The sequence below is a fragment of the Halichoeres trimaculatus genome, unplaced genomic scaffold (assembly GCF_033239565.1).
Source record: "Halichoeres trimaculatus isolate MK-OKI-2021-1 unplaced genomic scaffold, fHalTri1.1 fHalTri1_scaffold_14, whole genome shotgun sequence".
In the NCBI taxonomy this organism is placed as follows: domain Eukaryota; kingdom Metazoa; phylum Chordata; class Actinopteri; order Labriformes; family Labridae; genus Halichoeres; species Halichoeres trimaculatus.
Genome location: NW_027437192.1, coordinates 7406310 through 7422190, shown reverse-complemented (window position 1 = coordinate 7422190; position 15881 = coordinate 7406310). Strand labels below are relative to the sequence as shown.

Here is a 15881-nt window from a genome sequence, read left to right as displayed (position 1 = left end):
AATATGCTTTGTAAAGGCCTGCGCTCTCTTAAGGCTTTTCTAGTTAAACAATCGAGACAAAACAGGAACTGATGGAGAGGAAGAGGAGGACTCACGTTGGCTCTGACACCGTCCTGAATGTCGGGTACCCTGGGCATGGCATCGTACAGGGAGGACACATACGTGATGATGGACTTCTCATCGGGATGGGGCACATCAACATCTAGAGACAGGGAGAAAAAGAAAAGAGGAAGTCAAGATTTAGATTTCAAACAAAAACAAATGATGAAAAATTAGAACTTGTTGAGTAAAAATCTGCTTTTTAAGTGAGTCTCACCCTCAGGATCCAGCAGTCTGGTGACACCCAGCTCCCTCTCCGCCACGCTGAAGGCCTGCTCCAGGTTCTCCTGGTTGCTCTGTCGATACACTTGGCTCATGTCAATCAGAGAGGGCCTGCAGACAGAGGGAGAACGGTGAATGAAAAAAGCTTGTTAGGCCTGTTTTTTTCTGTCCATCAAGACTTCAGTGAAACCTCGTTTGACAGCTGAAAATGTCAGCCCCTGAGATATTCATAAATTCTTCTCTGACTTGCTTTGTCTTTAATTCTTTCACCCTGGCAGCTATACCTTAAATGGATGGCTGCCAGGTGAGGATTTTTTCTCTGCATGTTTAGTATTTCTCGTTGCTGGAGGCAGAGTAGTTTGAGGTTTCTGATACCAGAAAAGGCAAGCAAAAACATGATTTCCACAACCATTGAAGCTTAAAACCCCCCTGACATTTTATACACAGAGATGACGGACACGTTGCCTTTCAGTGCACTTTGCCATGAAGATAACTGCACAGTAAAAACATGTTGCAACACGCACACTGCATCTTATTAAAAAGTGAAACCTCACGAGAGACAAACGACTCGACAGTGATTCTGCTCACTCAAAACAACAAAGACAAAATCAGCCATACACTTGCACAACATCATGGATGAAGAGGTCTCTTTTTGCCCGGGTCGGTTCTTTCTCCACGTAGCAGGCCCGTCTGTAGGATGGTCTGTCCCTGCTCAGGTGGATGATGCCTGATTCCTGCTCCTCGCTATGGGAGCCCCTGCTGGAGCGGGCCCCAAGGCTTTGGGAACCACGTCCAGAGTCGAAAGAGCTCTCAGTAGGGACGTCCTCGCACAGCATGATAACCCGGTCGTCTAGGTCGCTGACGGAGCCGGCGGTGCTGCTGGACGCACTGTTCAGACGCCGCTTTGAGTGAAACTTCCTCTTTAGGTTCAGCATTTTGATGAGGGTCAAGGCTGGAGAGCCAAAGTTTCCAGGAGGTTGATGTTAGAGCAAAAACTGAGGTTGTAAAAAAGAAAGTCTAGAGTAGCTCCCAGGTTGTTTTCACTCTGGTTATAATCCTCGAGTAAATCCTGGTTAAATCCAGTCCTCTTCTCATCCTGAGCTTTCTCCTTCAGTCTCTGCTGCAGCTCTTTAATCCGCACGTCCTCCCAGAGACGATCTGTGGCAGAGTGGCGAGCGTACCTCTGTTTTGCTACAACCTGCCGAGCCTCCGGTAAGCACACCTCCAGGGCATCCTTTTCTCAAATTAGACTGATACGCCCACAACGTTAAAGAAAACGCTCTCACTTTTCCCCTGAACGATGCCAACTCCGGTTGTTCTTGTTGTTTCTGTGGTGTGAGGAGAATGATCCTGCAGGGTTTGTTTGTCTGGGTTTAAAGTGGCACTGACTCCACCCAAAATACATGCTTTGCTTTCCTGCAGGGTTCAGTTTGAAATGAAAGCAGCTGTGAGTCATATTTGGACTCGGACTCTGATGGAAAATGTGTGAAGCATCCAGAAATCTTTTATCTCTTGCAGGACATCACTGTAAATTTATCAAACTCAGTTTATTCCAAAATATATTCTTTCTAAATGCGGCTAAATGACCGTCTGCTGTCTGAGTCACAGAGCATTTAACTCGACTTTAATGTGACTGTTTTGGACAATCTGAGCCTAAAAACTATGCTTAGTACTTCATTACTGCGGCTCCACAAGACCCAAACTTCTCCTTGGTTTTTCATTTTGCATACAGCAGCAGTACACCCTTTTTTTTTGTTTCTAAAGTTTTTTTTTTCTGTTGAAAGGGCTGGTTGTCATTTCGTGGCCATTCCCAGAATGGCCACAAAATGACTTGCTTATGTGAAATGCAGTTACAGAGCTGCGGCCGAAGGGGGGACTCTGGACCAGACTTTAGACAGTTTCTTGGACTCTATGAGTCAAGCTTCACAGGAGGAAAGCTGAGCATTAAGTGTCAAGTACAAAAAATCAAGATGACCACAGCCGCATTTTCAAGTCACGTTTTTGAAACCTACACCCAGGAGAGAAATGTCTCGTACGTCAAATCTAACTTTTATGAGCTGTTAACAAGTCCAACACTTTACCAAATGTCCTAACACTTTGGTTCAAGTTATTAGCAACTGTAAACAGATTCATTCATTTATTGTCCTTCATAAACCCACCTTCACTCCCTAACTCACTCACTTATTCACTTTATTACTTAATTTCCCTTTATTATTTACTCACTTAAGTGTTTGAACACTTTCTTACTTGCTCCCTCACTTACTAAGTTTCTCAATAGGTCACAAACTTACTTGCTCCCTTGCTTAGTTACTTAACTCACTTGTACACTTACTTGCTCACTTGCTTCCTTTCTTATCTAATTACTTATTCCCTCATGTACTTACTCCCTTACTTATTTTTTCACTTGTGCACTTGCTTCTTCATTTGATTACTTTCTTACCATCTTTCTTACTTGCTCACTTACTTACTTGCATGCTTACTTCTTCATTTGCTCACTTTCTTACATATTTAATAACTTGCTCATTTGAATACTTGCTCACTTTCACACTTTCTTACCTATTTACTTGCTTACTTGTGCACTTTCTCACCTACTTAATTGCTCACTCACTTATTTACTCACTTGCATGCTTACTTGTTCACTTGCTCCCTTTCTTACCTTCTTACTTACTTGCTCACACATTGCTCGCCAACTTGCTTACTTTCTTACCTACTTACTTGCTTACTTACCTACTTACTCACTTTCTCATGTGCTCACTTACTTGCTCACTTTTTTATCTTCTTACTTGCTCATTGGTTTACTTGCTCCCTTTCTTGCCTCCTTACTTACTTGCTCACACATTGCTCGCCAACCTGATTACTTTCTTACCTACTTACTTGCTCACTTCCTCATGTGCTCACTTGCACACTTACTTGTTGCCCACTTCTTGCTTACTTTTTCACTTGCTCACTTACTTTTGTTCTTACTTGATTACCTAATTTCTTACTCACTTACTTGCTTGCTTTCCTACCTTTTCACTTACTTCCTTACTCACTTACCTTCTTACTTGCTTGCTTACTGACTTGCTTATTTACTTACTTCCTTACTAACCTACTTAAATTCTTACTTACTTACTTGCATACTCACTTGTCTTCTTTCTCACTTACTTGCTTACCTGCTTGCTCAATTAATTGCTCCCTTGCACACTTGGTCTTTTACCTTCTTATTTACTTACTAACTGATTCACTTACTTTATTTCTTACTTTCTTGTTCTTTTTTTTTTAACTTCTTTTCTGACTTCCCTGCTTGCTTGCATCCTTACTTATCTTTGACTCCCTGCTAATAACTTCATTATATCACATTCTGAAGAGCTCCTATAAATAGTTAATGTGAAGTTTATAAATAATAAAGAAGGGGCTGGGTAAAGTGTAAACTGTGACACTTCAGGTGAGAAATGCACTGACTGAAAGAAGTCTGTGCTTCTTCTTATTCCTGTTTACTTCAAAATAAGTAATGCTCATTTTGTCCGGACAAGTCGAGTGTGCCGCTGTAAAAGTCAAACATGAATTTGACATTCCTCAACCAACTGCAATAAATAAAAGACGACACAGCAGCACGAAATATGGAAAGGTCACAGAGAAGACCTTTTTCACTGGTGAGATTTATGTCCTGCAGGGACAAATCACAAGTCCAGGCAAGATCCTCTAACCAGGAGATGTTTTAGTAGAATGGTTTGAAAAATGATTTGGAGCAACAAATCCCTGTGACACTTTTCTTCTTCTTCAAAGCTGCAGAGGTTAGTCAGGTTTGAGATAACCTTTGTTTTAGAGTCTCACCTGTGTTTGTGTATGATGGCATTGAAAAGCTTTCCATCCCTCCAGCCGGTGGTGAAATTGTCACAGCGCAGACCCTGGTATCCCTCCACCATCCTCTGAGACCACAGCAGCAACTTCTCTTTGGCCGTCATGTCGTCTGATTGGCCGTTCACCTGAATGTCTGAGATCTGGGGTGGGAGAGGGTGCAAGAAGTGAGTGATGTGAAGAAGAATGCAGGAATTTGATCAAGTTTTATTTCATAAAAAAGATGATTTGCTGTCTTTATGTGGAGTTGCAAAACTTCTTTCCTCATCACTGAAACAGCTTCCAGTCTGACTTTTTCCACTGTGTTTTTATTGTATATGATCCACATGTTGGTTGTCAAGTGGGAAAACTTTTCCCATTTTTTCCGCTGAGTTCTTCCACCCTTCAGATGACTCACATCTTAAACCACATACAGCAACCGCCACTTTTACTTGAAGGGAAATCAAATCCATCAACCACAGCTTCATGGTGATAACATGAGGCCGAAGCAGGAATCATAAGAGAGACAACATCTCTGCGTCACTGTCCTCACAAAGCCACATTGTGTGTTTCTAACTGAGCTTCTCATTAAACCCTCTGACTGCTGTGAGTGAGTGTTGGACTGAGAAACAGAACCACAGGCAAATTCCTCTTTTTATAACAGCGGCGAGGCTGAAGTATGAGTCACAGGAGCACTGAAGAGCTCTCAGCAGTATATCTTTTTTCTTTTCTGACAGAAGATAAAATGAGGACAGATTTCAGGGAGCAGAAGTGGTTTTACCCTGCGAGTCTATCTGCTCATCCACGTTTGTGTCACATCTATAATCAGATGTTTTGGTCTGCTTTACGTATCTGATGGGCTGGACTCCTGACTGTAAAATTCACACATAAAAAGCTGCAACAATCACAGGAAACAGTCAAACAGTCAGACGGTTTCCATGCAGGAAACTCAAACTGCTCAAGTCACAAATCAGTTTAAAAATCATTATCAGCGTCTGGAGCATTAGTGTCTGTTTTTCTGTCCTGAGAAGAACCTGAGAAGTGACATTTATTGGTCAACAATGCAAAAGAAAAAAATCAAGTGGTAATACCAAAGAGTATGTATTGGGTTTTACATAATTTTGAAAAACTACCTGTTTTTTTTTCTGCTAAAACACATCGTAGATCTTGTTTATGTCTGTTTATTTATTTATTTAACTTGCTTGAATAACTAAATAAATAAAATGTTGGTTGTATCCTTTCAATTTTCTCAAATCTTACTCGAAAAGTTGTTACTTATCACCTGTAGGGCGATAAGCTTCATAAATAAGATTTCTACCGCTGAAACCAAAATGAACTAAAAGTTTTCATTAATTTGCATAAGTTCACTTATGTAGAGGTTGAATAACTGAAATGCATTAGCAGGTATCAGTGGTTATTTCCTTTGTTTATGGATATCAGCCCATCTGCAGTTAATGTGCCATGCACTGAGGCCAGAAGCCAGTTTCTGTCAGTGTATCTCATCACATCTGATCTTTATTGCGTCGCTGCTGGTGAGCCAAAATACATTAGCGCTGATTCAGAGAAGACTTTTCTTTTGACGGGAGATGTTCAAGATTTATGGGCAGAGATAATTGCCACTAAAACGTGAATTTGAAATGCTCAGTTTGAGTAACTGCGTTGAAGAATTATATATGAATCACACAAAGTAAAAATTAATTTATCATTTTGAAACATTAATCCAATCTACTTAAACATTCAACTATTCAATATTTAATTTCATTTTGCACAATTCAGTTTCAGGTTTTTTTTTATCATTACCTCTGCCAAAATGGTTATGTGTGAACAACATAACTCGAAAATCTAACAGACAGGTCTTGCTGAAATTTTCAGGAAATGTTCCAAATGGGATCAGGAAGAAGTGATTAAATTTTGGAGGTGATCTGGATCACCGTCCGGATCCAGGACTTTTAAACAGGATTCTCTATCACTGTGAGATAGGGCCGTCCACCATAAATGGTCGGATTGCTTTGCAAAACAATACAAGACAAAGTCACCATAATTTCTGACAGATGTAAAAGTACGATCCAGATCCTGGCAATATTCTGGATACTAAGATCTGGAATATGAAATATGTACTGGGTCATCATAATTTTCAACACTTTCAGAAAACAAATTATGGTACAAACCAGCAACTAACACCAAATTGTAGCAGACAGTCTGCTGAAAGGGAGTATAACATTAAAGTAGGACTAAAGTGTTGGTGACAATCACAGTATGTTTGGCGTAGGTCTGCGCTCTTTGAGTAGTATTTATTCAAACTGAGTGTTTCAAATTCAATAAAAGTTTTATAATTTCATTCAGTTTTTCATACCTCATGTCTCTGCCCCTAAAGATCCTCTGAGAAAGATCAGCAACTTGAAAATTGTAAGCTATGTCCCTGTCATGTTTTAGAAAGAATGTCAAAGTTAAAAGTAGAAGGGACTGTTAGCAACAATTTTTATTGAATGCTTTTACTCAATTGAAAAACAAGCATGGGAAAAAACAAAGGAGTGAAAATGGTTGATATTGGAACCACCAGTCCTACATATTTGGACCATTTGTATTTAATTTTGTCTGATACAAGTGTTAACTAGAGATCTAGTTCCATGTTGGACCCATTAGAGTCAGCCATGTTTTTAACAATCGGGGCATTTCTGAATTATCTGTTCACCAACCAATTTGATCTGAGGGTAGTTACTAGCTAGTTTGCACCTGCTTTACTTTAGGAGATTTTCTGTACTGGTCATAAACTAAGCATTGCAAGTTTATATATTGAGAAATAAATGTTAAAGTGAAAAAACTTTGAGATTTTATCATTAAAGAAATTAATTTTCATTTTGGCGGCTAAATGTACATGTGGAGTGAGAAATCATTGCGTTCATGTATTAAAAACCTCATCTCCACAGTGACTCTGGCTGAAGCAATGGGTTTAACTTTAATGCTCATATTGTCATAATGACAGAGTTGCACCTCTTTATGCAGCTCTATTTCTATCCTTACTTTTAGGGAGACATAAATAAGACCAAAAATCCAGGAGCCAGAGCTTCACCTCCTGCATTAAACGCCTCCATCTCTGCTCTGAACATCTGCGGCTTCATAACCAGCGAGCACTATTTCAGTGTTTTTGTGTATGTTGATGAGTCAGAGCAGAACTAACAATTTTACTTCGCAGCCTTCGTTTTCTTAACAGGAAAGGGTGGAGGAGGGAAAAACGAAGGCATCTCTTCCTTCTTCTATTTTTCCTCCTGAAGGGAAACCCCGGTGCTGCAGTGTGGACGTGGGCACGGCGTGACTCAGACTCAGGCTCAGTGAATGGAAACAGGACCTCCGCCCTCGCACTCGTTCATTTTAAGGAGTGATGAGAGAATCCTGACTTGTTCTCCATCATGAACCGAGCCCGTTATTTATACTGGTCACCTGTGGATCAGTAAACTGTGAGCTGCACCTGGGGAGCTCACAGGAAATCCACCATTGTTTGTGATACCAAAACAAAGAGATGGTAGGTGTGTGTTTGCAGAAATAATAGCTGCCTGATGATTCAGAGCGTCTGACTTTTCCTTATGTTTCTATCACGTGAGCAGCATCCATGTTCACGATCGCTGCTCACGCTGCAGTCGACGCCACCCACGTGCTCTGCCAGCTTTCTCCAGGGAATCACTGAGTCACACAAACAGGGAACAGGATCCCACATCCCAACATAACCATCATTCCCACTATAGCATCAAAGAATCTGCATGAACTCCCACGCTGGTTTTTCCACGATCCAAATTTGAGGAACACATCTGCCGCCTGGCGAACGCTCTCCTCCTATGTGGTCTTTAGAAGCTGCTCCAAGCAATTAAACACTGTTTACATTTAGGATGAGTGGACTGAGCAGCGCCTATAGATCCACACGCACTAAGAATAAGACTGAAAAGAAACCCTTGCATGTGAATCTTGTTGAAAAAAGTGAATGAATAGCTTTTTTTAAGTGTTTAGTCTTTGCTCACTCAAGGACAGGAGAAGCAGCCGTGGTGGTTTTGTGTCTAAGCGGCCAAATGTCAAATAAAGCCCATTGGAAATGATTGGTGTCTGGACTCCGTTACTCTGTAACTGCTGTGTCAACATTCAGCTAAACTGAAGCTGATGATTGAGCCCCACGGAGAGAAGGGGAGAGCAGCAATCTGACTTTCCGTACAGCGCAGAGGAAGCGGGCTAATCCTAATGTAATGACAGCAAAGTATAGAAAACGCTCGTTACTGTTGTGACGGAAGAATCTGATAGTCTGCGTTTATGTGCTGGTGTGCTGTGAAAAAGATAAACACAGCACACAGAGGGGGAAATGTGATCCAGCTGTGAGTGAGAGGGTTGAATTGTTTTACTTTGAACACATGCAAAATGTGAGGAAATGATATTCAAACATTATTAAAGGGGCTGTGAGGAGTTTGAAGGTGATCTTAAAAAAAAGTGTCACTTCTAGACTTATGCCTGATAGTAATCCACACTTTAAAATGAGATTATCAGCACCAATATTGCTGGTTACAGGTTATTTTAACTTGCTACTTCTTAGCTTCTAGTTCGGGTCGATCAGGACTGGATTGATTTACGGCACGTCTAAGTCTGTATAGCCCCGTTTCCACCAAGCAGTCCGGTTCGGTTCAGTACAGTTTGGTACAGTTAAGCCTGATCCTGTTTGTGTTTCCACAGCAAAACTGTGCCCTCTCGTGGTAGGCGGCGTGTAAGCGGAATGCAGAAAGACGCAGCTGTTAAACAATAGCAGTTTACCCCGTGAAAGTGCAATACAGTCATTAGAGGTAGAAAAAAAATCGGAAATCGATATATCTAGACTTTTTGTTTGACAATATCAAAATCGTGATTCTTTGTCACCAAACAGACTTTTTTTTTAATTCAAATTCTTCATTTCAGTCTTTCTTTATGAACTAGATCAGAAAGAAGTTACCACTTTTCTCCAGCAGGGGGCGAAATGTTTCTCTCTGACTCAGGTGATGTGCATTTAATGGGGACATATGGCTCCTGGTATGGTCCGTAGACATTATCAGCATCATCATTTAACTTTTTCACATGATCTGGTGTCCAAAAGGCAAACTAAAAATCATAAATATCAAAAAATCGTAATAGAATTGAATCAAATCGAGAGACTAGCGCAGGGGCGGCCAACCAGTCAGAGATCAAGAGCCATAAAAATTACTATGGTACTACAAAGAGCTGCATCACACACATGGTCTTACAAATGCACTTCCAATTTTCAAAGTGAGATTTTTTGTGTTTTTAAGTGTGTTTAAATTTATTCTTGGAGCAGTGTCAAAGACAAGTTTCTGTTTTTACTGCAGACGAGACAAAGTTCTATCTATCTATCTATCTATCTATCTATCTATCTATCTATCTATCTATCTATCTATCTATCTATCTATCTATCTATCTATCTATCTGGAAGGCCATGAGCTCATGAGGAACTGAGAAGAGCACATGTAGAGAAGAGAAAATGAAACTTAAGTATCAATCTCATCACCCAAGTATTGATCAGTACTGATCCCAATGCTGGCATTAGTATATCAATATTTTGAATAATCGGTACACCGCTGCTCATAACAGTATTTTTTATGAATTGATCGAAGAGCCACACACTGAGAGGCAAAGAGCCACATGCGGTTCATGAGCCGCATGTTGGCCACCCCTAGACCAGCGTATCATCCCAGCCCTAACAGTCATGGTACCTTTATTTAAAGCCAGAGATTAAATAGAGCCACAGTTTTCACAGAAAAAAAGGTTTTCTTTGTACTTGGCGTCAGAGTAAGGATCATTCTTCCATAACTCTACTTTTATCAGGGTGTATTGACCTTTCCTTGCGGCAGCAGATCAGCGAAGGAAGAAAATACAGTGGTATGAAAAAGTATCTGAACCTTTTGGAATTTCTCACATTTCTGCATAAAATCACCATTAAATGTGCTCTGATCTTTGTCAAAATCACACTGATGAAAAAACAGTGTCTGCTTTGACTAAAACCACCCAAACATTTATAGGTTTTCATATTTTAATGAGGATAGCATGCAAACAATGACAGAAGGGGGAGGAATAAGTAACTGAACCATCACATTTAATATTTTGTGCCCCCCCCTTTGGCAGCAATAACTTCAACCAGACGCTTCCTGTAGCTGCAGATCAGTCTGGCACATCGATCAGGACTAATCTTGGCCCATTCTTCTTTACAAAACTGCTGTAGTTCAGTCAGATTCCTGGGATGTCTGGCATGAATCGCTGTCTTGAGGTCATGCCACAGCATCTCAATGGGGTTCAAGTCTGGACTTTGACTTGGCCACTCCAGAACGTGTATTTTGTTCTTCTGAAACCATTTTGAAGTTGATTTACTTCTGTGTTTTGGATCATTGTCTAATTGCAGCATCCATCCTCTTTTTAGCTTCAACTGTCTGACAGACGGCCTCAGGTTTTCCTGCAAAACATCCTGATAAACTTTTGAATTCATTTTTCCATTGATGATTGCAAGTTGTCCAGGCCCTGAGGCAGCAAAACAGCCCCAAACCATGATGCACCCTCCACCATGCTTCACGGTGGGGATGAGGTGTTGATGTTGGTGAGCTGTTCCATTTTTCCTCCATACATGACGTTGTGTGTTCCTCCCAAACAATTCAACTTTGGTTTCATCAGTCCACAAAATATTTTGCCAAAACTTCTGTGGAGTGTTCAAGTGCCTTTTTGCTAACATTAGACGAGCAACAATGTTTTTTTTAGACAGCAGGGGCTTCCTCCGTGGAGTCCTCCCATGAACACCATTCTTGGCCATTGTTTTACATATAGTTGATGTGTGCACAGAGATATTGGACTGTGCCAGTGATTTCTGTAAGTCTTTAGCAGACACTCTAGGGTTCTTTTTTACCTCTCTGAGTATTCTGCGCTGAACTCTTGGCGTCATCTTTGGTGGACGGCCACTCCTTGGGAGAGAAGCAACAGTGCCAAACTTTCTCCATTTGTAGACAATTTCTCTGACTGTCGATTGATGAACATCCAGACTTTTAGAGATGGTTTTGTATCCTTTTCCAGCTTTATACAAATCAGCAATTCTTGATCGCAGGTCTTCAGACAGCTCTTTTGAGCGAACCATGGTGCACATCAGACAATGCTTCTCATCAAGACAATTCTTACCAGGTGTGTGTTTTATAGTGGGCAGGGCAGCTTTAAGCCACTCATCAGTGATTGGGCACACACCTGACTTAAATTGTTTGGTAAAAATTGGTTTCAATTGCTCTATAAGTCTCCTTAGGCAGAGGGTTCAGTTACTTATTCCTCCCCCTTCTGTCATTGTTTGCATGCTATCCTCATTAAAATATGAAATCCTATAAATGTTTGGGTGGTTTTAGTGAAAGCAAACACTGTTTTTTCATCTGTGTGATTTTGACAAAGATCAGATCACATTTGATGGTGATTTTATGCAGAAATGTAAGAAATTCCAAAAGGTTCAGATACTTTTTCATACCACTGTACCTGATATTTTAAGTCACTTTTTTGTCTATGTCTTTATAGTTTTAGTCTAGTTTTAGCCACAAAAAAACAAAACATTTAAGTCAAATAATTTTATTTTTACTCTAAGTCAAAGTGTTTTTTCTTTTAATCCATTAATGTAGCATTTAAGGGATTGGTGTTAAGGCTGTACGAAGTGTTTGGATTTGCACCATTTCTCCCTCTGAACATTTTTGATTGTGTTTGGCTCAGTCTGTGTTTTCATGCTTATCATCTCTGTCAGATACTCTCTGTGTCGACCTTTTGGCAGTGGGTGTGTATCCCTCAGCCAATAACAGCACAGATGTGAAAAGACAACACTCAGTAAACACATACCAACCTGGTGCCAGACCAAAAGCGTGCAAAGACAAATCTTCAGGTGTTATTTAGTTGTTAAAGGAGGATTACTCTAAATGCTGGGGCTTTAATCAAAAACATTTAACAGCTATTTATTCTGAATTCAGGTTTGCTGTTTTTAGTGTAGAAAAAAATTAAGGACTATCCCTTTAAGGTGGAGAAAATGTACCTGGAAGTGAAGGATGATGGTCCATATCAGTCCCAGGGTCAGCTTGGGGTTTCCATCTGCGATGTCATCATTCCTGATGTTGACAAGTTTCACCTGAAAGTGGCGTGAGCGGGTATAAAATTCAATGTGGCAGGAAAACAAAATATGTAACATTTAATTTGAATAAAACATGAAGTCTGTGATGTTTCTCTGACCTGTCTGTGTTTGAGGAAGTCCAGAGCGATCTGTACGTTCTGCAGCTTGTGGAAGCGCATGCGGCCTTTCTCCCTCGGCTGTAAAAAAAAAACAAACACCAAACATCAGGCGAAGGGAACGCACAAAACTACCATGATGAGCAAACATCAAGACCCCATGACTGAGCAGCCGGTGTTTCAGTGTCCAACAACACCTCCAGTGTACAAAACAAAGATCCACACTACTGTACAGAAGTCATCACAGTCATGGTCTAAACTAAAAGACGACAGCAAATTTGAAGTGGGATTCAAATTCGGCGTGGTTGTGATCAAAGCGTTTGACCGGATCTGATCACGACATGACCCTGAGATGCATCAACAAACCAGCCAGGATGTCTGCAGGTGAAGCATGAGGATGAAAGGGACGCCGTCTAATTCCTCTGATCATCAGAAACAATCCTCCACAGTCACTTTGCTGCGCTCTATGAAACACTTTAAAAGTCTCTGACTGTCTCAGTTTCTCAACAAAAGAATGGGAGTGAAGGCCACGACATGCACTGGTGCTCCAGGTTTTGAGTTTAGAGCCTGTAAGAAGCTGTGTAGCAGAAATATCCAGCATGTCAGGTAGCAGTGACGAGACTTTGGCCTTTATCATGTTAACGTCACATTTTTGGAGGTTTTAACTTGAACTTCAACGAGTTAAAGAGCATAAATAACTACTGATGTTTACCAGTGATACTCTCCAAACACTCATCTGTAAAATAAAATATTCTGGCATTCGCATTGATCCCTCCTTTCATTTTCACCCACTTAAACCACTACTAACACTTGAATTTCTGATTATGTAAGTGCACACAGGAACTATTTCAAAGGATGTCCTTGTTTGTCCGTGTAACACGATTTGGCAAGATTAACAAAAAAAAGAAGAAAGAAAACAATTTTTTTTAAATTTACTTTCCACTGGCAAATAATGAAATCTTCACTTTCAGAACTTTGTTTTCATGGGCTGTGGAAAAAAGATGGACAACACGACACTGCTAATTATTGAAACCAATACTGTTAGAGCTCCCTCTACTGACTTACTGCAGCACACGTCTTAACGCCTGACTCCTTAATGTAAACAGATGGGACATGGGTCAGGGTTTAAAATTAAAATGCATGAGGATAATTATAATATTTCTGGAATTATAATCATAATAGTAACAAATGACTGTGCTGATGTATTTTAGAAGCTAATTTTAAATTATAAATGTAACAATTTTGACAAAAAAACACTAAAAAACTGAGTAATGTTAAAAATATACAAATAATGACAATAATCTATGATTAAAAATCACTTTTAAGCTAGAGGAACCTCTCTGAACTAAGTTTAAACAAGATGTTTACGACTCTGAGAGAGACTGCGTGAGCAAGGAGTTCAACAATTTTCAAATAATCTTCCATAGTATTCTATTGCAAAGACCTAAGTCGCTTTAACATCTACTAAAGGTGTTCAAAAACTCCCAAAAATGTTTGTTTTTTAATCTAATTCTATGTTTTACCTAACTGTATTTTAGTCTTTGTTTATCAGTTGGGTTGGAAAAAAGTTGAGATGTCAAATCCCCTGAATAAATGGTAAGAACTGACTCACGTGTGATGTGTATATTTTGGGGGAAATATGGCTGCCAAAATCATCATCATCATTCAACCCTTTTTTTGCTTAGTCTGCTGTTAAAAAGGTGAACCAAAAATCTGAAATATTGAAGAAACACAACTTACATCGGATCAGCACTACAAAAATCATACAAGGACTGAATTGGGAGAAAAGAATATTGTCCCAGCCCCAACATCCACAGTACAAAAAAATAATGAACAGATCTTAATGAAATTTTCAGGAAATGTTCAAAATGAGATAAAGAAGAAGTGATTAAATTTTGGAGGTGATCTGAATCACCGTCTCGATCCAGGATTGTTTTTTAAAGTATTCTTTATCATTGTGAGATCGGGCCGTTTTCACCATATGTGTATATAACTCCACCATAAATGGCTGGATTGCTTTGCAAAACAATAAAAGACAAGGTCAACATGATTTCTGACAGATGTAAAAGTACAATCCAAATCCTGACAATATTCTGGATACTAAAATCTGGAATATGAAATATGTACTGGGTCATCATAAGTTTCAACACTGTCAGGAAACAAATTATCGTACAAACTTGCAACTAACACTAGGGCTGGACAATTAATTGGATTTTAATCGTGATTTCAATTTTGCCATCTGACAATCATAAAAACAAAATAATCGAAGAAAAACAATTAATATGCCACACAGTATAGATGTATGCAAGTTCCTGTGCTTCATAGCTCTTCTGTGTTCCATGTGCAGCCACAGCGAGTGTGTGTGACTTATGTGTATCAATAATACTGTATGTGCCACTTGCTGGTTCTTTAAAGTTGTGTTTAAATCAGAACTGAAGTTTTTGAATAAATGAATAATTGTGTACATTAATTGTGATTTCAATATCACTTAAAATAATCGGGATTCTTATTTTTACCGTAATCGCCCAGCCCTAACTAACACCAAATTGTAGCAGACAGTCTGCTGAAAGGGAGAATAATATTAAAGTCGGACTAAAGTGTTGGTGACAATCACAATATGCTTGGTGGAGGTCTGCGCTCTCTGAGTGCTTTTCTAGTTAAAGTATGTTTTGATTCACTGAAGAGACTGGACATCAACAGCGCAGCTAAGAGTGACATGTCGTCCATTTTTATTCAAAGTCAAAGTTACTGTGTTCTATACTGAGACGTTTAACATCAAATACTGTAAAAATGATAAACAGGGACCCACTTTGCGTTAAAGTTTTTTCTTTTTTAAATAATCTGGATTTATAGGAGTCAGGCCATGAAATCTTTTGCTCAGACTTCTCGTTGCTAACATGACGCCTGACCGTGCTGGCTGACTGATTCAATGGAAGATGTTGATACAGGAAAGGGACAAACAGGGAGTGAGACTGTCATCATGCACCACCAAGCAGCCACCCAGGCTGGTGACACATGCCCCGCCCCCAGGAGGCGGCCAGCCGCAGGCCAGGCGCCACTCACCAACCGCACGTTCCTCACAACGTCACGCTCCCTCGGCTACCACAGCAAGAGCATCGCAAGAGAGGAAGGCAGAGGCAGAGGAGGGGACAGGTCAGGGCAGAGGTCAGCAAACAGGAATTAGAGAAAGAAAAACCAGGGCTCAAACAAGTCAGTGCAGAGAGGTTACGAGATGGAAGCAAGGAATGAAAATTAGTGTTTTAAGGCTACAGCACCAGGAGGTGTGTGTGACCAGGTTTTAACAGAAAAGGGTGCGCATAACCTCAGCATGTTCTGAAATGTCCAAAAACCTCCAAAGAATCAAAGTCGACACATGCAAGAGTGGAAACAGGAAACAATCAGAGTCAGATCTAAAGCAGGTAAACAGTGGAAGCAGTTTAAACATGTTGGACAGGACACACGTGACAAATTAATCCAGTGAGACAGAGGGGACA

The 15881-nt window shown here is 40.1% G+C and overlaps 1 protein-coding gene across 1 annotated transcript in view; it reads right to left on the bottom strand.

Moving 5' to 3' along the window:
• Positions 1 to 15881, bottom strand: part of pleca (plectin a) — a 140450-nt gene that overhangs the window by 30977 nt on the left and 93592 nt on the right. The window contains exons 5-9 of the mRNA XM_074687569.1: positions 12391 to 12468; positions 12197 to 12289; positions 4135 to 4301; positions 317 to 432; positions 96 to 202 (exon numbers count right to left, since the gene is read on the bottom strand). Of these exons, the coding sequence (XP_074543670.1) occupies positions 96 to 202; positions 317 to 432; positions 4135 to 4301; positions 12197 to 12289; positions 12391 to 12468 (561 nt within the window). The remainder of the gene's footprint in view (positions 1 to 95; positions 203 to 316; positions 433 to 4134; positions 4302 to 12196; positions 12290 to 12390; positions 12469 to 15881) is intronic.